General features: G+C 36.9%; 1 protein-coding gene across 12 annotated transcripts in view; it reads left to right on the forward strand.

Annotated features, from left to right (window-relative positions):
* The window catches only part of LOC128242817 (WD repeat and FYVE domain-containing protein 3-like), a 65,401-nt gene that overhangs the window by 13,719 nt on the left and 26,409 nt on the right, over positions 1–25,273 (forward strand). For 3 of the 12 annotated variants that reach the window (XM_052960164.1, XM_052960203.1, XM_052960197.1), the window contains exons 8-32: positions 728–760; positions 2,031–2,086; positions 3,307–3,453; positions 11,747–11,844; positions 12,220–12,380; positions 12,635–12,742; positions 14,279–14,472; positions 14,672–14,810; positions 15,008–15,108; positions 15,362–15,507; positions 16,653–16,733; positions 16,840–17,280; positions 18,262–18,653; positions 18,876–19,097; positions 19,413–19,591; positions 19,877–20,105; positions 20,933–21,072; positions 21,247–21,358; positions 21,585–21,790; positions 22,029–22,181; positions 22,510–22,583; positions 23,659–23,820; positions 24,192–24,295; positions 24,572–24,686; positions 24,949–25,175. In XM_052960164.1, coding sequence (XP_052816124.1) covers positions 728–760; positions 2,031–2,086; positions 3,307–3,453; positions 11,747–11,844; positions 12,220–12,380; positions 12,635–12,742; positions 14,279–14,472; positions 14,672–14,810; positions 15,008–15,108; positions 15,362–15,507; positions 16,653–16,733; positions 16,840–17,280; positions 18,262–18,653; positions 18,876–19,097; positions 19,413–19,591; positions 19,877–20,105; positions 20,933–21,072; positions 21,247–21,358; positions 21,585–21,790; positions 22,029–22,181; positions 22,510–22,583; positions 23,659–23,820; positions 24,192–24,295; positions 24,572–24,686; positions 24,949–25,175 — 4,020 coding nt within the window. The remainder of the gene's footprint in view (positions 1–727; positions 761–2,030; positions 2,087–3,306; positions 3,454–11,746; positions 11,845–12,219; positions 12,381–12,634; positions 12,743–14,278; positions 14,473–14,671; positions 14,811–15,007; positions 15,109–15,361; positions 15,508–16,652; positions 16,734–16,839; positions 17,281–18,261; positions 18,654–18,875; positions 19,098–19,412; positions 19,592–19,876; positions 20,106–20,932; positions 21,073–21,246; positions 21,359–21,584; positions 21,791–22,028; positions 22,182–22,509; positions 22,584–23,658; positions 23,821–24,191; positions 24,296–24,571; positions 24,687–24,948; positions 25,176–25,273) is intronic. The other 9 variants (XM_052960189.1, XM_052960221.1, XM_052960212.1 and 6 more) reach the window with 7 other exon arrangements.

Consider the following 25,273-nt stretch of genomic DNA (forward strand, 5'->3'; position numbering starts at 1 on the left):
GCTGTAATCATTTGAATTTTATTTCATTAGGAAATAGAACTTAGATGACATGCAGTAACATTTTAATGATAAAAATGGGTGGAGTGGGCACAGCAAATGAGCCCTTCTTAATCATTAAAATATCACTTTAGGTCATCTAAATGTTTAAGAATACAACCACATTGTTAATGCAAATTCTGACGGAGGGATTGTGTATTAATTGAGTGGCAGAAGGCAGACCTATAAATACCTGTGAAAGTTGAAAATTTTAATGATTAAGCCTAGTACTTGATTAATGATTTCCTTTCTGCAATTTCATTGGCTGAAATTGTAGGTTGTGTTCTCATTGCAATTTATTGAATTGTGTAAATGATTGTGAAAAGGGCAGTCCTGTACTAAAGAAGAAAGGATAATTTTGATTAAAAATGCATCATGATTTTATCGTTTTAATAATTGTCTGCATGTTGTAAATAATCAGTAGTCTCCCATTTTCTATTACAGTTGTGAGAATGTTTTGTAAGCAACAGTGGAAGCCCAGGTTAACTTATGGCTCCAAAAATCACTCCAGACAGTCTTATATTTCAAATAGTTCATATCCAACTTGTTTTAAAACCGTGTCATTTCCAAATATGGTGTATACTTACAGAATGCATCTTAAATCTGGGCTTACACTACTTTTTTATATAAATGTTCTGTGTATTAATTCTCTTTCTCCATGTTCAGCTGTTCATTGATATATATTTCACAGAAGTTGTTCATGTGAATGCTAGCCCAAGTTCCAGTTGAGTGAACGTACTTTTCCTTTATTCTAGTTTTCGCAGGTGAAGGTTTGCTTTCTTTCTGAGAAGGTTTTTGTGTGAAATGTAGGCCTTGTGCACATATCAATACCCCCCCCCCCCCCCCATGGAATGGAGTGGGATGGTGTGGGGGTTGAGGGCAGGGGATGATTTTCCAACTGTTTTGATTTTGACAGACCCAGATGGACTGCCTATCAGGGGATGGTATTTACAATTTAAGTTTTTTAATGGCTGGAACTTTGTCAATTGGAAGCATTTTGACAAAGCCACTGCCCCGGGGGTTATATTGAGACAGCAACTTTGGCTTTTTGTCTAAGTCTCATGTGTGTGCCTGATGGGGGGAAACATTGATGTGTGCAGTAGGGTTATGTAGTACTAGTTATTACATGGCTCTATCAGCCTCCCATCACTAGATTGTCTCATGCAGTGTCCAGGGGTGGTTGCTCTAACTGGTTGCCTCATACAAGGTCTGAGGGTGTTTGTTTTAACTTTACCTATTAACTTTACCTAACTTTTCCTGATGATTTTGTATCTAATCTGATCTTATTGAAATTGTCAAATTAGGGCTAGAACGTTTCATGTCTCATTTCAAATCAACAAGTATAGCATGAATACACATATTAATAATAATCTTGAATACTGTTTTTTGTGTAAACAAATACATATAGCTCATACTTAATTTAATATCTGCTAGTATTTAGTCAACATTTGTGCATAAACTATATTTCTGTAGAATTTATAACTGGGTGTTTGTAAATATCCGTAGAAGTAGGATTGGTAGCTTGGGTTATACTTCTGTATATTCATTTACATTTGAAAACTTAAAACAAGTTTTGTTTTGTTTGAAGACTCTGCTAAATCTTAAAGTGGTATTTTTCTTCGATATCTAAAACAACTTCAATTATAAATTTCAAAATGTAACACAAATAATTTAACTTGACATTTGTCATTTGATAATTTCATTTTTCTTTGTAAAACTGGTAGTTTAGTTATTTGGTGTTTGTGCAGAGATGAAATCATCTGAGTGCTGTTATGAAGCCTAACTTTTACAGTTGATACCTCAATATCATTGTTAACAAAATGTTTCTCAGTAAAACAGTGTCATTGTTAATTTACAGAAAGCTAAGCTAGTTTATGTCTTTAATGATAAATTAATTTGAAAGAATCTTGATAAATGTTCATTAATTAAGAAAAAGACTAACTTACTTCCAATATGAACAGTAACAAAAACCTTTTATATGATGTATTTTGCAGGTGTGAGTGTTCGCAATATACAGGCTTTTCAAGTTCTTCAAAATGTGTTCCTTAAGGTGAGAAATGATGTACTTATTTCTAACTTTAAAATTAGGTTGTTTTTTTGTGTTTATAAGGTCCTGAAAATAAAAAAATCTGACATTGAGAGATTTGAACAAATTTTATATGGAGCGGACCATATTGATGTTGGGTTTCAAAGTTAATGGCATGTTTTTGTTACATTTGAAGCTAACCTTGACCCAAGTTATAGGACCTGAATTTCCCTGAATACCATTCTAAATTTCCCTGAATACAATCCTCCTATAGAAAACAACAAAATCAATACCATTTTAATGTTATTATTTGGGAAGTCTCAGAGAAGCACTTGGGAATCCAATAAACGTAAACAGCATGAACTTGCAACATGAGCTATGTCTAGTAACACCTTGCTTGACAGAAAATGGAACTTACAGACATGATCGACTGGCTATGTCAATAGGCAAATGTAAGGAATTTTATTGCACTGTATGTGTACAGTATGGTATGTTTTTTCTTACATGCATGACATCAGCTCCTAAATCGCAGCTGTAGGGATGCTTTTCATCCGAATAAATTGCATTTTTTGAAGTATAGGGTTAAGGCGATTAGTTCATGTCAAAGAATTGGAAAAATAGACCCAAGAAAAAAACAAATGGCATGTCTGTAAGGGCATGCATGTTTCATAGGATATTTATGGTAGTTCAACTTGACAACTAAGATGTGAAATAAATGTGTCTGTGTAGAAAAATAATTTAATTTACAAGATGGGAATTGTTTTGTTCCAGAGATTAAAATTGTTTTTTATCTGTTAAATTGAACGTAATTGTATTTTCTTTAAACCAGTGTCAGCAATTTTGGCTCAATAATGCATTAACTTGTACTTTAACTGATGAAGGGTTAAATGAAGCTGAACAATTCATAGAACTGGGCCTTTCATTACTGACATTAGCAGACAAGTTTTATGAAACATAAGATAAAAGTCTGTTATGAAATATGTGATTTACATCACAGTTGATGATACTTGTGGAACTTCAAAATAATTATTTTCTTGCGCAAAACAACGGAATTGTACAGTTAATCTGCTGGCTTGTTAAGGAGAAAAGTGTTACATAACATTTTTTTAGTAATCTAGTTCTAGTGTTTGTCTAGTATTATGTATAATTCACTTTGTTATAATATGAAACTATGTTTATGAGTGTACACAATGTTTCTATATAAGCTATGTTATAGTATGTACCTTATGTGCTCTTTGTTTCAGGCACAGTCGAGTGCCCTGTGCAATACAATCCTAGACGTGATGAACAGCATTTATCACCAGGACAACGCCAACTACTTTATCCTCGTCCCACAGAACACACTCTCACAGTTCGCGGAAAAGATACACACCAAGTCAACAGACGTACAGGTAACATTCTGTAGAATTTTACATGTTTGAGTAAAAGTCACTTGAGAATATTTTTACCACACTGAGTAGAAGTACATTATCTACAAGTTTTACACTATTTAGAAGATCTACGCTATGTAGAAGCTATACACTAATTACACTTGGTAGAAGTCATACACTAAGTACACTTTGTACACTAGGTAGAAGCTATACACTAAGTACACTAGGTAGAAGTCATACACTAAGTACACTAGGTAGAAGTCGTACACTAAGTACACTATGTAGAAGTCGTACACTAAGTACACTATGTAGAAGTCATACACTAAGTACACTTTGTACACTAGGTAGAAGTTTTACATTATCTAGAAGTTTTACACTATTTAGAAGATCTACACTCTGTAGAAGTAGTATACTAAGTACACTAGGTAGAAGTCGTACACTAGGTGGAATTCGTACACTAAGTTCACTAGGTAGAATTGGTACGCTAAGTACACTATGTAGAAGTGCTACACTAAGTATGCGAGGTATAAGTCGTACACTAAGTACACTATGTAGAAGTCGTACACTTAGTACACTAGGTAGAAGTCGTACACTAAGTACACTATGTAGAAGTTGTACACTTAGTACACTGTGTAGAAGTTGTACACTATGTAGAAGTTGTACACTAAGTACACTAGGTAGAAGTTGTACACTAAGTACACTAGGTAGAAGTCGTACACTAAGTACACAATGTAGAAGTTGTACACTAAGTACTATAGGTAGAAGTCATACACTGAGTACACTAGGTAGAAGTCGTACACTAAGTACACTAGGTAGAAGTTGTACACTAAGTACACTAGGTAGAAGTTGTACACTAAGTACACTTTGTAGAAGTTGTACACTAGGTAGAAGTCGTACACTAAGTACACTATGTAGAAGTTGTACACTAGGTAGAAGTCGTACACTAAGTACACAATGCAGAACTCGTACACTAAGTACACAATGTAGAAGTTGTACACTAGGTAGAAGTCATACACTAAGTACACAATGCAGAACTCGTACACTAAGTACACAATGTAGAAGTTGTACACTAAGTACTATAGGTAGAAGTCATACACTGAGTACACTATGTAGAAGTTGTACACTAAGTACACTATGTAGAAGTTGTACACTAGGTAGAAGTCGTACACTAAGTACACTATGTAGAAGTTGTACACTAAGTACACAATGCAGAACTCGTACACTAAGTACACTATGTAGAAGTTGTACACTAGGTAGAAGTCGTACACTAAGTACACAATGCAGAACTCGTACACTAAGTACACAATGTAGAAGTCGTACACTAAGTACACTAGGTAGAAGTTGTACACTAAGAACACTAGGTAGAAGTTGTACACTAAGTACACTTTGTAGAAGTTGTACACTAGGTAGAAGTCGTACACTAAGTACACTATGTAGAAGTTGTACACTAGGTAGAAGTCGTACACTAAGTACACAATGCAGAACTCGTACACTAAGTACACAATGTAGAAGTTGTACACTAGGTAGAAGTCGTACACTAAGTACACAATGCAGAACTCGTACACTAAGTACACAATGTAGAAGTTGTACACTAAGTACTATAGGTAGAAGTCATACACTGAGTACACTAGGTAGAAGTTGTACACTAAGTACACTATGCAGAACTCGTACACTAAGTACACTATGTAGAAGTTGTACACTAGGTAGAAGTCGTACACTAAGTACACAATGCAGAACTCGTACACTAAGTACACAATGTAGAAGTTGTACACTAAGTACACAATGTAGAAGTCATACACTGAGTACACTAGGTAGAAGTTGTACACTAAGTACACTATGTAGAAGTTGTACACTATGTAGAAGTTGTACACTATGTAGAAGTTGTACACTAAGTACACTAGGTAGAAGTCATACACTAAGTACACTATGTAGAAGTTGTACACTAGGTAGAAGTCGTACACTAAGTACACAATGCAGAACTCGTACACTAAGTACACAATGTAGAAGTTGTACACTAAGTACTATAGGTAGAAGTCATACACTGAATACACTAGGTAGAAGTTGTACACTAAGTACACTATGTAGAAGTCGTTCACTAAGTACACTATGTAGAAGTTGTACACTAAGTACACTATGTAGAAGTCATACACTAAGTACACTATGTAGAAGTCGTTCACTAAGTACACTTTGTAGAAGTCGTTCACTAAGTACACAATGTAGAAGTCGTTCACTAAGTACACTATGTAGAAGTCGTACACTAAGTACACTATGTAGAAGTTGTACACTAAGTACACTAGATAGAAGTCGTTCACTAAGTACACTATGTAGAAGTCATACACTAAGTACACTATGTAGAAGTCATACACTAAGTACACTATGTAGAAGTTGTAGAAGTCATACACTAAGTACACTATGTAGAAGTCGTTCACTAAGTACACTATGTAGAAGTCGTACACTAAGTACACTAGATAGAAGTCGTTCACTAAGTACACTATGTAGAAGTCGTACACTAAGTACACTAGATAGAAGTCGTTCACTAAGTACACTATGTAGAAGTCGTACACTAAGTACACTAGATAGAAGTCGTTCACTAAGTACACTTTGTAGAAGTCGTTCACTAAGTACACAATGTAGAAGTCGTTCACTAAGTACACTATGTAGAAGTCGTACACTAAGTACACTATGTAGAAGTTGTACACTAAGTACACTAGATAGAAGTCGTTCACTAAGTACACTATGTAGAAGTTGTACGCTAAGTACACTATGTAGAAGTCATACACTAAGTACACTATGTAGAAGTCATACACTAAGTACACTATGTAGAAGTTGTAGAAGTCGTTCACTAAGTACACTATGTAGAAGTTGTAGAAGTCGTTCACTAAGTACACTATGTAGAAGTTGTAGAAGTCGTACACTAAGTACACTATGTAGAAGTCGTACACTAAGTACACTATTTAGAAGTCGTACATTAAGTACACTATTTAGAAGTCATACACTAAGTACACTATGTAGAAGTCGTTCACTAAGTACACTTTGTACACTAGGTAGAAGTTGTAGAAGTCGTACACTAAGTACACTATGTAGAAGTCGTACACTAAGTACACTATTTAGAAGTCGTACATTAAGTACACTATTTAGAAGTCATACACTAAGTACACTATGTAGAAGTCATACACTTAGTACACTATTTAGAAGTCGTACACTAAGTACACTATGTAGAAGTCATACACTAAGTACACTATGTAGAAGTCATACACTAAGTACACTATGTAGAAGTTGTACACTAAGTACACTATGTAGAAGTTGTACGCTAAGTACACTATGTAGAAGTCGTACACTAAGTACACTATTTAGAAGTCGTACACTAAGTACACTATGTAGAAGTCGTACACTAAGTACACTATTTAGAAGTTGTACACTAAGTACACTATGTAGAAGTCGTACACTAAGTACACTATGTAGAAGTTGTACACTAAGTACACTATGTAGAAGTTGTACGCTAAGTACACTATGTAGAAGTCGTACACTAAGTACACTATTTAGAAGTCGTACACTAAGTACACTATGTAGAAGTCATACACTAAGTACACTATTTAGAAGTTGTACACTAAGTACACTATGTAGAAGTCGTACACTAAGTACACTATGTAGAAGTTGTACACTAAGTACACTATGTAGAAGTTGTACACTAAGTACACTATGTAGAAGTCGTACACTAAGTACACTATGTAGAAGTCGTACACTAAGTACACTATTTAGAAGTCGTACACTAAGTACACTATGTAGAAGTTGTACACTAAGTACACTATGTAGAAGTCGTTCACTAAGTACACTTTGTAGAAGTCGTACACTAAGTACACTATGTAGAAGTCGTTCACTAAGTACACTATGTAGAAGTCATACACTAAGTACACTATGTAGAAGTCATACACTAAGTACACTATGTAGAAGTTGTACACTAAGTACACTATGTAGAAGTCGTGCACTAAGTACACTATGTAGAAGTCGTACACTAAGTACACTATTTAGAAGTCGTACACTAAGTACACTATGTAGAAGTCGTACACTAAGTACACTATTTAGAAGTCGTACACTAAGTACACTATGTAGAAGTCATACACTTAGTACACTATGTAGAAGTCGTTCACTAAGTACACTATGTAGAAGTCGTACACTAAGTACACTATTTAGAAGTCGTACACTAAGTACACTATGTAGAAGTCGTACACTAAGTACACTATGTAGAAGTTGTACACTAAGTACACTATGTAGAAGTCATACACTAAGTACACTATGTAGAAGTCGTTCACTAAGTACACTATGTAGAAGTCATACACTAAGTACACTATGTAGAAGTCGTGCACTAAGTACACTATGTAGAAGTCGTGCACTAAGTACACTATGTAGGGCCAACCTTAAAAAATTTCTTGTTTGGAGTAACCCTACCCAGATTTTTTAAGGTGGGTAGGTAGGTAGGTTTTTTTTTTTTTTTTTTTTTTTTTCTCCCCAACGACAACTGGATCTTGTGTACAGTACATTCACTACATAACACTAGTTATTCAAGGCTAGACCATGAACTATAAAATCACCAGGGCATTCATGCTTCTTTAGATGCATGCTATTATAAATTATAAGCAAAAATCTAACGATAAACTGTACTTTATATGGTGCAGGCTATGACTGAAAATCCACTTGACTACTTTAAAACAAACCTGTAAACTGTTCTTTATCCACTAAGATTTTGCTCGGTGGCCTCTTTTGCAGCCTATTGTTCATCATCATGGTGAATACATCAGCATATGGTGAATACATCAGCATGAGCAGTTTGGCTGTCTGTCTCAGTCTGTGATTGGTTACTACTAGATGGGTGTTCAATGTCAATTGTTACATATTTTAAAGTTTTATCAAAGTCAATTAAGACTGAAATCCTGTCATATGAATGTGGACTAAATTTTTCTGTTGCAGTCTCTGAGGGCTTTGACGAGACCGTTATTTTTGACATTTTTTCGAAGTTGTCGTAGTAGCTCTCCGGGATTGTTTCATCATTCTCCATTAAAATATCAAATACATCGTACCATGTGTAGTCGACATTGAATTTTCTTACAAAGTTGTTTTTAATTTTTTTATTTAAGTAATTTATTGTCACACAAAACGTAATTTCGTTCGGTTCACGTTCGACAAACTTGCAGTCAGCCATGTTTTTGAAACGCTCATTGCGATCAGCGATAAAAACCGAAGCTCTACGAGTGTGTCTACAAATCGAAAAGAACCGAAACAGAAGAAAAGAGCAGAAACAGAAAATAGTGGCGGAAAGGCGTTGAAAAAAAAAATTCGCGGATCAAAATGCCAAAAATAAATTTGAGTCGGCAACGATTTTTATGGGTCGGTCGCGTAACTCCAAACAAGAATTTTTTTATTTTAGGCCTAGAAGTCATACACTAAGTACACTATGTAGAAGTCATACACTAAGTACACTATGTAGAAGTCGTACACTAAGTACACTATGTAGAAGTCATACACTAAGTACACTATGTAGAAGTTGTACACTAAGTACACTATTTAGAAGTCGTACACTAAGTACACTATGTAGAAGTCATACACTAAGTACACTATGTAGAAGTCATACACTAAGTACACTATGTAGAAGTCATACACTAAGTACACTAGGTAGAAGTCGTACACTAAGTACACTATGTAGAAGTTGTACACTAAGTACACTATGTAGAAGTCATACACTAAGTACACTATGTAGAAGTCATACACTAAGTACACTATGTAGAAGTCATACACTAAGTACACTATTTAGAAGTCGTACACTAAGTACACTATGTAGAAGTCATACACTAAGTACACTATGTAGAAGTCGTACACTAAGTACACTAGGTAGAAGTCGTACACTAAGTACACTATGTAGAAGTCATACACTAAGTACACTATGTAGAAGTCATACACTAAGTACACTATGTAGAAGTCATACACTAAGTACACTATGTAGAAGTCGTACACTAAGTACACTATGTAGAAGTTGTACACTAAGTACACTATGTAGATGTTGTACACTAAGTACACTATGTAGAAGTCATACACTAAGTACACTATGTAGAAGTCATACACTAAGTACACTATGTAGAAGTCATACACTAAGTACACTATGTAGAAGTCATACACTAAGTACACTATTTAGAAGTCGTACACTAAGTACACTATGTAGAAGTCATACACTAAGTACACTATGTAGAAGTTGTACACTAAGTACACTATGTAGATGTTGTACACTAAGTACACTATGTAGAAGTCGTGCACTAAGTACACTATGTAGAAGTCATACACTAAGTACACTATGTAGAAGTTGTACACTAAGTACACTATGTAGAAGTCGTACACTAAGTACACTATTTAGAAGTCGTTCACTAAGTACACTATGTAGAAGTCGTTCACTAAGTACACTATGTAGAAGTCATACACTAAGTACACTATGTAGAAGTCATACACTAAGTACACTATGTAGAAGTCGTACACTAAGTACACTATGTAGAAGTTGTACACTAAGTACACTATGTAGATGTTGTACACTAAGTACACTATGTAGAAGTCGTGCACTAAGTACACTATGTAGAAGTCATACACTAAGTACACTATGTAGAAGTTGTACACTAAGTACACTATGTAGAAGTCGTACACTAAGTACACTATTTAGAAGTCGTTCACTAAGTACACTATGTAGAAGTCGTTCACTAAGTACACTATGTAGAAGTCATACACTAAGTACACTATGTAGAAGTCATACACTAAGTACACAAGGTAGAAGTCATACACTAAGTACACTATGTAGAAGTTGTTCGCTAAGTACACTATGTAGAAGTCATACACTAAGTACACTATGTAGAAGTTGTTCGCTAAGTACACTATGTAGAAGTCGTGCACTAAGTACACTATGTAGAAGTTGTAGAAGTTGTTCGCTAAGTACACTATGTAGAAGTCATACACTAAGTACACTATGTAGAAGTTGTTCGCTAAGTACACTATGTAGAAGTCGTGCACTAAGTACACTATGTAGAAGTTGTTCACTAAGTACACTATGTAGAAGTCGTGCACTAAGTACACTATGTAGAAGTTGTTCACTAAGTACACTATGTAGAAGTCATACACTAAGTACACTATTTAGAAGTCGTACACTAAGTACACTATGTAGAAGTCATACACTAAGTACACTATGTAGAAGTCGTGCACTAAGTACACTATGTAGAAGTTGTTCACTAAGTACACTATGTAGAAGTCGTGCACTAAGTACACTATGTAGAAGTTGTTCACTAAGTACACTATGTAGAAGTCGTGCACTAAGTACACTATGTAGAAGTTGTTCACTAAGTACACTATGTAGAAGTCGTTCACTAAGTACACTAGGTAGAAGTTGTTCACTAAGTACACTATGTAGAAGTCGTTCACTAAGTACACTATGTAGAAGTTGTTCACTAAGTACACTATGTAGAAGTCGTGCCCTAAGTACACTATGTAGAAGTCGTACACTAAGTACACTATGTAGAAGTCGTGCACTAAGTACACTATTTAGAAGTCATACACTAAGTACACTATGTAGAAGTCATACACTAAGTACACTATGTAGAAGTCATACACTAAGTACACTATGTAGAAGTCGTACACTAAGTACACTAGGTAGAAGTCGTACACTAAGTACACTATGTAGAAGTCGTACACTAAGTACACTATGTAGAAGTCGTGCACTAAGTACACTATTTAGAAGTCATACACTAAGTACACTATGTAGAAGTCATACACTAAGTACACTATGTAGAAGTCGTACACTAAGTACACTATGTAGAAGTCATACACTAAGTACACTATGTAGAAGTCGTGCACTAAGTACACTATGTAGAAGTCGTACACTAAGTACACTATGTAGAAGTCGTGCACTAAGTACACTATGTTAAAGATACCCATGCACTGAGATTGAAATGTTTTTATAATGAAAAAAGAGTACATATAATATAATACAATATAGGTCTTAAAATCAGTCTTCATTCATTTTTTTTTGATACAGTCAATGCATCTAGGTACATGATTTATATAGAAGCACTCTTCAGCTAGTTAAACAAGAATATGCAAAATGTAAAGCTGGCAGTAAATAACGCTGATTTTATTGATGGAACATATACAAAGATAGATAAACTATATAATCCATGCAAAACATATGAAGTTAACAGGGTCATTGCTATCCTGAGGTAACTTTTATAGATGAATCCAAAATCTGAAGTCAAAGAAATGATAAAGATCATAACTTGGCATTTCTTTTCAGGAGAAGTTTTTTGAGCTGTTTGAGTTCATTGTGTTTGACCTGACCTTTGTGCCCTGTAAGGAACTCATCAGTCTCAGTTTGGTGCTAAAAACACAACAGTAAGTTGGTTATTTATGCTGATATATTTGAGATCAGTTATGAAAACAGTTATATGCTGAATCATCATGAACCTTTAAGCTGCTGTGTTAGAGGTATACATCTAAACCACTAGACAATTACAGTAAGTTGTTGTGAACATTTAAGCTGCTGTGTTAGAGGTATGCATCTATACCACTAGACCAGACTTACAGTAAGCTGTTTCATGAATGTATTCTGATATTGAACCTCAAGAAATCTTCTTTACAAAAACCTGCATTTTTATCCCTGCTTTTTCTTCATAAATGTTTGATACAAGGATAGTGTGCCATAAAGGTATTATGAATGTCCCTTGGGTGAGAAAACATGGTTGACACACTCATTTTTGTTCCTTGCAGTTCTGTTGCGAGCAGTATCCTGATCATCAGGAGCCTGCAGAAGATAGCCCAGTTCCATGTTGTGTTCAAGGACGTGTACCGAGAGGTTGGTATGCTCGAGGTCCTCGTCACATGTCTACACAGGTTTGCGGCCCTCCTCAAGGACCCACAGGCAGACGGAGGTAGATAGCCACTCAGAGTTACTCAGAGTTTTGTATAGAAGACAATGAGAGAGTTTATAATATTAGTTTTTACATCTTGGCATTTGAAGAAAAGAAGTTGTGGTATTGCCATAGTCTTGATGATGTCATCAGCGCCATTGTTCAAAAACATAAAACTTGGCAATTATTGAAGATTATCATGTGAGAGAACTCATACCTTTTATGATGAATATGTGTTATTTTTGTTTATTGTTCATATTGGTATAGTCCCGTAGTGTCCGATGTTTCAGATACAACCCGGATGACAAAGGAACAACGGGAGCTTGGATTCCTGGTCATGGAGGTGCTTGCCATGCTACTTAGCAACAACAACCAAAACACTAGTAAGTGCAACTACTTTATTTTAGTAAGCAGTCAGTGTAATTACGGGTGAAAAGGAGATTCAAGCTATGTTTTACTTGAAAATAATGTTGTCATATTAAATACAAAATTGGAAGACTTGCTCATTGGATCTTGTTAGCTCTACTGGCCAAAGGCCAGAAGAGCTTATGCGATGGTAATGTGTACGTAGTCCGTGCGTCCGTACGTCTGTAAACAATTGCTTGTGAACACGATACAGTCTTCAGTTTTGATTGTATCTTATTATACTTATTCAGTATTTAGATATCCATTAGAGCTCGGTTCCTTTTGAAAACCAGCCAGATCCGCCCATGCATGCCTAGATTATGGCCCTTGATAGTATAAAAAAATGCTATTGTGTAAACACTAGCTTGTGAACATGATACAGTCTTCAGTTTTGATTGTATCTCGATGAAACTTGTACAGTATTTAGATATCCAGTAGAGCTTGGTTCCTTTCGAAAACCAGCCAGATCTGACCATGCATGCCTGGCTTATGGGTCTTGAAAGTATAAAAAATGCTATTTTAAGCTAAGTCTATTTTTAGCCAAGTCTACATGAGCGAAGTCTATTTTTAGCCAAGTTTACATGTAAAGTCACAATTGCTTGTGAAGGTTTGTTCAAATTATGCCCCCCCCCCCCACGGGACTAGTGCGGCAAATGCAAACGACCTCGGCGACGTTGGCTGAGGTCCAGGGAAGAGTTCTCTTTTCTTTGTAAGGGACGGACTCCCCCCCCCCCCCCCCTTAAATTGGGAAATATTAAAAACCTTTTTGTCTGAAACCACTATGCAAATCCTTGCTATTTTGAACAAGGCTTAATTTAGTGGTCCACTACCATGGTTGTTCAAATTATGCCCGTTGGGTCAAAACTGGCACTGCCCTGGGTGTCACAATTTTCCTAGAGACTTATTTTCAAAATCTTCTTGTTTCAAACCACAAGGCCCATACCTTTGATATTTGTTGTGGAGCATCATATGATGCAATTGAAAACATTTGAAATAATGCCCCTTGGGCAAAAGCTGGCTCCACCCCTTTTGACTTACTTATAAATTGTTAAAGCTTCAGTAATGAAATTTTGACCTTGTGAACAGTTTTGCAAACAAGCATTAATGTTGTCCTCGGATGTCCTTGACTTTGACCGACTTTATTTTTTTAAAGCTACAGAAATGAAATTTTGACGATGAGTACAGTTTTGAAAGCAAATATTTTTTACCCTCAGATTACCTTTACTTGGCACATATTAAAATAGTTCATGCAAGTAATCTGCTTACAACAATTCCTGTCCTCAGATGTTGAACGTGCAGTGTTTTCAGCTAACCCAAACACTGAAAGTGAACTATATATTTGTTGCCTATTACTCAAACATACATAATCTGGATTGAAAATGACCACTAGAGCCATGCCAGTAGAGCATAGGCCCTTTTGGGCCTCTTTTTTTGATAATATTTGTGCTATTTTTATAATGTGTGAGCTCATTTAAAACACATTATAATATGCAATCTCCCGTCCCTGTATATAGGTGTGTTTCGTGAGTGTGGCGGGGCTCGATGTGCCCACAACATGGTGCCGTTTGTTGAATGTCGCCAGCAAGCCCTTAGCATTGTTCAGCAACTGGTGTTGTCCCCGGGTGGCGACGACGACATGGGAACACTCCTGGGGCTCATGAACACTGCCGAAGTCACAGACCTCGAACTCAAAACTGCAATACTTAAGGTAGGGTTTGTTATGTGCTGCAGGCTCAAATGCTTTTGGAAGTAACTGAGCTGTCTTTAATATTAAATTCTTAAAAAAAACATCTACAAAAATGTTTGTCCAATTGGAACAATTTTTAAATCCACATATCTCAAATTAAATTAAGATGTAATTCCTGGAATCAAAAATATTGGTGACCATCATCTACATGTTGTTTCAGTCGTTATTGAACGTGCTACGAGAGAGCCACCGTACGCGTACTGTGTTCAGGAAGGTTGGAGGGTTTGTGTATGTCATGTCCGTCCTTGTGATCATGGAAGGATGTCTTGCTGACCCGCCCAGGCAGCCATGGGATAAAGGTAAGCAGGGTTGAAAGAATTACTTGTTTGAAGTTGAAAAAAATTATATTAAATTATTGAGAAGATTTCGGAGTTAATGTGTAGAAAATGGTTTGTTAATCAAAAAATGAAATCAAAGTCTATTTTGGCATACATGGAAAACATAACAAACTAGAAGTATGTAGTTTGAACATTGATAATGTGATTGTTCTTTGCAGTTGATCATCAGGAAGTGTTGTTGATGCTGAAGGCTGTGTTCAGCAGCCTCACCGTTGCCATGAGATATGAACCAGCCAATGCCAAGTTTTTTTCCACAGACGTATGTCAGCATTTATTTTGAACAAACAATCTTTTGAACAAACATTTTTCTTTTTCAAATATATATATCAAAGCTTTGAATGAACAAAACATTTTATAAGTGGCAAACACTTCATTAACAATTCTTTGCTATGGATTGTGCTAGCCAATATTTGAGTGGATTTGTGATTTTAGATGCTAAATTGTGTACAATCTAACATGGGAAAGGTATGACGCTTGGAAAGAATGATAACAGTTTCCTGTTTCCCTGACAGGTGAGGTATGACAGCCTGACTGAGGCCGTGAGACTGCTCGGCTGTTTCTCCACCAACCCTGATATTACCGTTGACGATGATGACCTGGACACATCACAGGCTGAATACTTGTTTGAAGATACCTTTATACACAGCAAAGAACCAAGGTTAGTTCAGGGTAATGAGTATTTCACTATGCTGGTGGTGTTTGTGTCTTAAAAGTTTTGATAATTTATTGCCAAAAGTGTTTGTGACTGTAAATCAGGATTTTATAGAATTTTGTATAATTTTCTAAATGCTTTGTACCATATTTTCTCGACTATAAGACGGGGAAATTTGGTCCTGATTTTGAACCTTAAAGTAAGAGGCACGTCTTATAGGCGAGTCTATAAGAATTTCATAAAGAATAGAGTCATAATCAGGAATATTCAACATAATGTATTCAACTGACTGATTTATTGTCTGTGGATGACACCCCAATAAAAGTGACACGATCACACCCATCGGATTAAGACGACCATAGATAGATCTGCTTTGTTTCGTTACGATGAACACTCAATATAACACATGTTATCGGTCCAAACACGTTGTTTTTCACAGGAGACATATTTTGTTACCTTTAAAATAAAAATATTTTGACCATTATTGTTTTTTAAAATGCATTGTTATTTTTTCTATGCACATGCATGTAACTAGCAGATTTCAATACATATTTCATTAATCGTTACATTAATTTATCCGCAATCATCAATGGTTATTTATTACTCAAAATTTAAGTCCCATCAACTGCAATCCAAACAAACACTTGCGAAAATATAACTCATTAACACACATGTAATGGAATTTGTTCTGTTTGTCGGCTGCAGATCAAACAGTACAATTTGTGATGTCACAGCACGAGCTGTATAAAGATCAAAGATGCACTGCAATGGTTTGTATTTAAATAGGTCAATCAAATACCGTATGAACCCACTTAAATCCCAAAATTGCTTCTAGGCTGGTTCAAACATACCATACCATCGGAAAATAAAAATCAATAATCCAAGCAAATGACCAAATTTAGTTGATATTTGACTGTTAAGCTTGAACATTATCACAGACTTGGAGAATGTCAAGTGCTGGATTTGCTTTAAAAATCTACCCCGTCTTATAAACGAGTCAAGACAAAAACGCCAGATTTCATGGGCAAAGTAGGGGGGTCGTCTTGTAAGCGGATCGCCTTATAGTTGGGGAAAATACGGTAATTGATACGTATATAACGATCTAAAGACACCTATCAGTTTACTACATATAGCATATTGTATCATTGCAGTATGAATGTTCCAGTTGTTCTGTCATCTGCATGTCACATGATCAGATACCTGTATGACATGGGCCTCGACGCCTTTGAAAGGTGAGTGACTAACAAGTGTTACATTTTAATGCATTGGTTTAGTTGTTATCCTTATAAATCTTCTTGTAAGAGGTTGGATAGGGTTTTAAAATTATATCTGTTTCAGGCCTTACATGTTGGCCAGCCACAAGTCAATAGACTCACCGGCCACTAAGAGGCACACAATGATTCAGGAGAAGACTTCTCCATCCACCTCCCCGAAACTAAAGCGAGCGAGCACAGGAAGTCTGAGCCTGCCCCTGACGTCGCCCCACCCAGACCACATCATCCACGCAGGGGCCATCATGTCCATATTCCACCTGCTGCCTGCCGTAACATGTGAGGATGAAACTCTGGTCAAAGAACTGAAAGTGTTTGTGGCAGGACTACTGAAGAATTTGTTACGTAAAGAGCACAACCAGCAGGTGATGTGTGATGCCGGGTTCCCACATCAGCTACTTGTGCATGGCAACATTGCGCTGGCAGATGAGTCTCACTCCCTTCACCCGTCCCTGCAGTACATGTTTGAGAGGCTGGCCTCCCAGTCACTCACACCCAGAGATCTCAGGTAGTTACCATGGTCCTTGTTTCAAACAGTAAAAGAGTTATATTTTAATAAGGTCTCTTTTCTGAAGAAATCCTAACAAAACTGCTGTTTTATAGTTGCTTAAGTGTTATTAGTTCATTTTGATAAAGTACCGTGAATGACTGGGTATTAGACACACTTTTTTCCCTCAGATTTCGATGTAAAAAAATGCCTGCGTCTAATAACCAGTAACAAGCTTTTGAACTTTTTTTCCGAGGTCGATTTCAGGCTGAGCGTTTGTTTAGATTTATGTAGAAAGGGATGTTACTCGCGTCATATCGATCAAGTATACTCAGTATACGGGTTAAAACGGCAGTTGAAGATTGGGATTGGTACATCATAAGATGTTTATAATTTAAAAAAAAAAAATTGTACGATTAAAATTATTCAATATTATTTTGAATATAACAATAATTTAACATGCATATAAAGAAGCAAAGCTGTGCACTGTCAACATATTTTTTGTCTGTTGTACGATAAGGTGTGAAAAACTGCTTTTAAAGCTGTTTAACATACCAATACTACAAAGTTTTGTGATAATGGTCTTGTTTTTTCGCACTTTGCTACGTTCTTTACTCTTTTCTGTAGGTGTTGACATTTTGACAACAAACCAGTACAATATAAAGTTTTTGCATAACTAAACTTTTCATTCTCGACACTGACGACAGGTTATAGTTTACGATATATTGTCAGAAAAAAATCTTACAAATTGTCATAAAAGATACTTAGTGCCATTAAGCTACAAATTTTAAATAATTTGTTAAGTTTTATATCACATGAAACGAATAAACAATGAAACATATTTTGCGTCCTTCAACCCAAAACATAAATTAAAAGTTTTTTCTCAGATTTTTTTGCCTGCGTCTTATACCCAGTCATTTACGGTACAATGTGGATCTGTATGTACATGTGAAGTTATTGTGATGGAAAGCTATATTTTGACATTGAATGTTTTTATTTCAGAGATTTTCTAAGGCTTGGCTCCCCGTTGAACTGTCAGCCAGCAGACGAGGACATTGCCCACTCAGAGAAACTGAGAACCTGCTGGCCATTGTCACGCCACTCGAGCGTAGAGGAGAAACGCATGCCCTGGGAGCTTGAGAAGAAACTGAAGACCCAGGGCTGCCCCGTGCCTCTCACCAGGGTGAAATGTCTCGTCTCTATGACAACTCCAAAGGATGCTCGCATGCATGGGTCAAGCGTGACTCCAGCATTTGTGGAGTTCAACATGAATGCAGAAGGTTTTGGATGCCTGTATCTGCCCAGCATAGCGCCACAGGGCCCACCCACCCCGAGTGTGGTCAGTGGGGTGGTGGGAGTTGCAGACCCGTCCGTTATAGGAGGGATTGGCACAGGTATGTGTCTTTTGTTTACTCTGTGCAAGATAATAATAGCCATTGTGAGTTCTGCTATAGGCTCAAACATAGACAAGTGACAAAGTTTGCAGGTGATTATGTACATGAATCGTATGCATAATTTTCATAGTCTTTTATTAGATATATTAACGAATAAAAAATTATTTTGAGATAAAAGTCACTTTATGCCATACAGTCATTGATCCTATTTTTTCCATGCAGGAGAGCGCGTATTCCCGCCCCAGTCAGGTCTCACCTTCTCTTCCTGGTTCTGTGTGGACAAGTTCAGTGTGTCAACGGTCGACCCCCACCCCGTGCGCCTCTTTACAATTGTGAGGAACCTGCAAGGAAGAGAAGAGAACCTCATCTGCCTCAGTATCACCCTGTCTCCCCGTGACCGCTGTCTCTATGTCTGCACACAGGAAGTCCTCATGCCATCATCTGGTAAGGGAAATGAGAAACATACCGTCTTTAAACTGCCTTTATGTTTGTGATTGGTATGTTTTGATGCAAATCTACACATCATTTTTGGCAAATTCAGAGTTGCTGTTGGTGATAATGGATATCAAAATTGCTGATGTAACTGCACTCTTATTTTGATAAAGATTGTTTTTGATTTACAATTAATAATCGCTACTGCTTTTGAGACATAAATCTACCTCTCTGTCATTGCCAAAGGTTCACATGTTTGACAATTATGGAAGTTTTCTCTAAAACCAAGCAATTGGAAATAACTCCTTAGTATTGTTGTTATTGCAGCTCCTCCAGATGACCTTGGTGAGCCCCGTCTTTCGGACAACCTGGTAAAGTTCTGGCATCAGGATCTTGATCTGGAAGGCCAGTGGCACCATGTCCTCCTCATCTTCAACCGGGCAGGAATCATGAAAAATAGCAGTGTCTCGCTGTTCATTGATGGTGACCTGGTCAAAACACAAAAGGTTAGTATCCATTGAATTCAATGTTTTGCAAGCTTTTTCTCAGAAAGTTCAAGGTTAGTGGTATTGTGAGATATTTCTGTTGCTTTTGGTTCTACAATAGTATGTGTTAAGATGAGATACTGAACAATATACTGACCTACATACTAAACATTATACTGACATACATTGGTTGCTTGTAACATTTTATAATTCACAGCGTCACAACTGTTTATGTTCAGGACTGGCACTTCACTGTCATACCATTTCTGCAAATACTGTTTTAACATGTTCATGATATCTCCCTAGCTGCACTACATCTCCCCTAACCTGGGTGTGGGAGGGTCAGCCAGTCCAACAGCGTTCACCTCTGTGTTTGGCTACATTGGGACCCCACCCTCCCTCCGTCGCCAGTCTCGTCTCGCCTGGAGACAGGGACCGTGCCACCTGTTTGAAGATGTCGTCTCCCAGGCAACGGTGAAGAACATCTACACACTTGGTCCCACATACATCGGCAGCTTCCAGTCGCCATACCTAGGTTATTATATGTGCATGTACATGTATTGTATAAATTAAAGTTATCAGTCCTTATATTAACCAGGTTTACAACGATTAACTGAAGCTAGCATTGATGAATAGTGATGGAAGTTGGTGTGTAGGTAGCTTATTCAAAGAGCTAACTTGGGCTTGCTTTTGAGAGGGTGGGGGTCAAGGTCACTGTTTCTAAAAAAAGAAAAATGCTTTCCGCCCAATAACTGTAGTTGGAATTGATGGATAGTGAGGGGGTCAGGGCCAATGTGAAGATCACTGTAACTAAAAATAGACAAATGGTGACGACAAATGGTTTCTGCCCAACAACCTTTGTTAGAATTGATGGATAGTGATGAATTCTAGTGAGAATATAGCTTATATGAATCTGCAGATTGGACTTGCTTTTGAGTATTTATAATCAGATTAGACATTCTGCTTTGTTAAAAAAGGTTTCATTGGTATTTAGCTCTTCAAAAGTTTAACCATTGTCATATGCCAAAAAATAGGTAAAAGATATTCACATGAGACTTAGAACAAATGTTGCAGTGAAACTTACCACATAAGATACTTATTTTAGGTACTTAGATACAATTTTTAATTATGGCTGTTTTTGATAAAAGTAAAGATAAAGGCTGCTACTTCTTTCTTACTCATAGCAGAAATTATTTGGCTATAATTTCTAATTTCCCATATTGAAAGCCTGCTTTCGTCGCATTGCGGCTCTTCTAGTTTCATAAGGGAAATAGGGCTTGATCCTGTTTGATTACTTCTTGGTTAAAAAATGTAAGGTCAGAAGAAGTGATGTTGAAAAAGTCCCCTCTCTTCTTTTTACAGAGGACAGAGATATGCAAGGCCCATTTATCTCGGAGGAGAAGGTTGTGTTTGGGGTCCACGCGCATGCAATGTCCCAGCTGACCATTGCCAAGATGAGAAAAATATACAACAAGGTGGACAGCAAGTCCATTGCCAAACAGGTAGGTTCATTAGAACCAGGAAGTTTCTTTTGGTTAATTTATGTTTGTCTACTTTAGCCCTGTAAGTTTGAAATGTTACCTTTTAATGACTGTGTATAATGCTATGTATGTAGAATACAAGCAACATACATTATATTTGTGTGTGTGTTACTATGAGTGTTTACTGTGTTTCAGTTGGCGATGTCGTCACATGACAATGCTACACCAATCAGAGTCCTACACAATTCAGCAGGCCATCTTGGTGGCTATGCCAGGTGCCTTGGCGCCATTCTTATGGGATACCTAGGTATGTTACTGGGGATGTCGGGTATCATAAGGTACATGGATATTGTTTGGTATTCATATTAATTTTTAACAGAATTTATTTTTAGAAATACATATAGGTGAAATTTTTGATAGATGTAAATGAAAATAGTGATTATTTCGATAGTTGCTGCTTACTGTATAGTGTGTTGAAAGGTCAAATGAAAACATAAGTGGAGATTGTAATGTTGGGATTGTCCAATACACAGACGTATGGTCTACAGGTGTTCGCACGTTCTGCCCGATGCCAGTCGCCAAGATGCTTCAGAATGTTGGTGGAACAAAGACCCTGCTGGGTCTGGTTGCCATGGCAACAGATGTGGAGGGGCTGTACGCAGCAGTGAAAGCCCTCGTCTGTGTCGTCAAGAGTAACAAGCAGGCTCAGCATGATCTCGACAGGATTGCAGGATACCAGGTGGGGATGATAAATATTGCATTGAAAAAAGTTGTAATTACCTCACTCAAAGAATAGATAAATAAAAAGAAAGAAACAAAAGAGGTTTCAGTGACTTTGTTTCAAAAGAGAAAAAATAAGAAATCAACTCAGTAGATCTTTTCATCTATGTTTGGAATAAATAACTATTCAAATGGCCTTGCAGCTTTGGAATATATTGCTTATTAATCTCTGTTGCAAATCCTGTTTTATATTGAAGATGTTGGCAATGCTGTACAAGCGGAAACAGTCATTGTTGAACAGCCATATTCTGCACCTGACATTTTCCCTCGTGGGCACAATTGACTCAGGCAAGGAGTCGTCACTCATACCGAACAGGAAGGCATTCGAGGACATACTCTGTGACCTTGAGGTAAGGGCAGGCTGCTGCTTGACCAATTCAGATTTTACAGTGTCAAATTGAAATGGAAAACAAGGTGTGGGGGTACTTTTTCATGACTTTTCAAAAAAGGACAGCAGTACTGGTTTCAACCCAGGAAGTGAACTCAAGAATGATTCATACCAGTTTTCAGCTGTCCTCACAGTGGTGATATGATAAATGGTATAAACCAGAAGTGTTTTGTTGATCAGTTCATCTGAAATTTGAAAAGAAGAAATGTGCATGGAATGCACATGAATTTTTCAGAATTTTACACCAAATTTGGATGTATTTTTTGATGTATGTCATTTCTGTCCATCAGGTGTGGCATGAGGCCCCTGGAGAGCTACAGAGGTCTCTGTATGAACACTTCTATGAGCTTCTCACTGACTCAAGGTATCAGTCAACATATACATGTACTCCTGTTAATGATTTCAATGAAAGTAATCGTTATATAATTTTTAGTGTTCAAAATTCCCTGGAACCATATCAGTAATATTTGTGACGTATATCTTCAATTTCAAATGCTGTTACACGGGTCCTCAGACGACAATTATTGATTATTATTTTTCTGATTGTATTGTATTTTCTTACCAGCCCAGTATTTTTACTAGCAAGTTTATTGTCTGTTGATGCAGGAAGTATGGGGCGATTAAATAAACAACATTTAAACCTATATAAATATTCCATAATCTCTACACTGCACGTGCTCTGACATCACACTGTTTACCATTTCATCTGCAGCAAACAAACACAGGGCGGTGTCTGTCATCAAAATACGACACATTTCAATGCGTGTGTAAATGGGTTAAACTCTTGATGTGTTTGTTTGGATTGCACTTGATGGGACTAACATTAGGTGTAATAAACAACCATTGATAAATGTGGATTAATTAATGTTAGTATTAATGAAATGTGTATTGAAACCTGCCATTTAGCAGGTATAAACGCAAAACTGGATCATAAATAAAATAAAAAACAAACATTCGTCATGGATTATTTTAATTCTAAAAAGTAACGTCATGTCACCTTGACTGCGTTACCTTGTTCTTATCAATAACCTACCTCCGCATAAGAGCTCACAGTTGATAAGAAACTCTGTGTATTCATCTAAAAAAAAGCGATTTTCTTCAAGCAACTCATCAAATTTAGTTGATATTTTGATTTGTTAAGCTGGAATATAATTTCAGAATTGAAGAAATTAAAGTGCTGTATTTGCCTTAAAAATCGACCAGTCTTGTCAATTAGTCTACACTTAGAGTTTAGGGGCAAAGTTAGGGAGTCATCTTATAAGTGATCACCTTATTGGCAGGAAAATACGATATTTCAAGTTCAATTGGCCTAAATTTCTATTTTTCTACATATTGTGAATGCCTTTAAAATAAGGCAAATTGCAAAGATTATTACATATCACAAACATGTCCAAGAAGCCTTGTTTGTATGTTTATTGGTGAAATTGTTGTGGTTGCAGTGAGCAGGGTAACAATCTGCGCCTGATGCGAGAGATTGGGCTCACGGTGCGACTGCTGCATGTGATGCGGGACCCACGCCTGCCCCAGTCTACACTGGATACCATGGCAACTGTGGTTGGCCTTCTTCTAGAGGGACACCCAGACACACACTCTCTACTCAAGTATGCTTACATGTTGTTATCAAACTGTGAAATCATCGTCTGTTAAACAGATTGAAGAAAACATTAAATGGCGGAAATTTGCTTGTTTCTATTGTAAGAAAAGTGAGTAAGATCATTCTTCATTGAGAATACATAAAATAATGCTATCTCTGTATCAAAGGATTCAGGAGCCCCTGCTTGCTTGTCAGGTACTCCAGTTGAGCGATCCAGCGTGGATTACTTGCATACTTTCTAAACAATGAGAGTCACTACCTTGCCATGTTCAAATATAGCTATTCCTAAAAGGAACTTTTGCAACTCGAATAAATGGCATTTCGCAGGACTGGTGAATTTTTTTGTGAATTTTAAGTAAATGCTTGTACTGGTTTAAGGGTTGGTCAGTTCCTGGTCAACACCATCCCAGAATCTCACTCAGAGAAGTTGCTAGTTGTTGAAAACCCTGCTGGACCCAGTGGAAACTTCATCATTGTGGAAGGTACTTTAACCGCTTGTCTGTCTCAACCAATTCACTTAAAACATTTCTTTTTATGCAATGCTCAGTAGCTTTTAGTTACGTGAAAAGTAATGACGATTACACATTTTATAAAAGATTTCTCAACAAACATATTATATAGAGTTAAAAGTTTGTGTAAGAATATTTAATATGTAACGAGTAACTTCTGTATATCAACAGAGAGTCCAAATCCTGAACTTTTTTCGATATCATGTAAATTAAGACTCCAGCTGTTTCCAAACATTTACTTTAAATTAGCTGATGATCCAGGTGGTCCGTCCATCCATATGGTTCGCCTACGGAACACCCTGCTAGATGTCATATACCGCCTCCTCAGTCAGTCAGTGCTGCCCCCTACACAGCAGGCTAGCAGGTATTTGGTGGAAGTGGTTGTTTGTCTCATTATTAATTACTGAATGAATTCCTGCAAAACATTTGAGATACTTTTTTTTTATAAATATATTGTTTGTAAAACACACAGATATTTAGTTGTTTGTATATTATGTTATGAAATGCATGTTGATATTTTAAGGGTTAAATTTTAAAATAAAATTCATTATTGTTTGTTTCATACCAAGTTAGATTGCTGAAAATGTTATTTCAAAGCCTTTTGAGTTCATTTTGCTGTATTCCAGCTTCTGTGAGGAGCTACAGCGTGTGCTTGGGTTTGACTGGATCCTGATGTTCCTGCAGAGCCATGTGCACGCGACCACAGTGATCCGTGCCCTCAAGATACTCCTTGTCATGTTCCGCAACCCAACTGTGTGTGCCAGGTTCCGGGATGGGCAGGTCCAATATGGGGGAGGCTGGCTCAAGGACACAGAACTCATCCTCAAACAACAGATAGGGGCCAGCATGCTAGGTAAATGAGCTGTGATATATGACACAACTCAATTGTAGGGTTGTTTTAAGCTGGTGTAATGTATAAGTGGTATGTATGTAAATGTATGTCAAGTGGTT

Source organism: Mya arenaria, chromosome 2 (assembly GCF_026914265.1).
Source record: "Mya arenaria isolate MELC-2E11 chromosome 2, ASM2691426v1".
In the NCBI taxonomy this organism is placed as follows: domain Eukaryota; kingdom Metazoa; phylum Mollusca; class Bivalvia; order Myida; family Myidae; genus Mya; species Mya arenaria.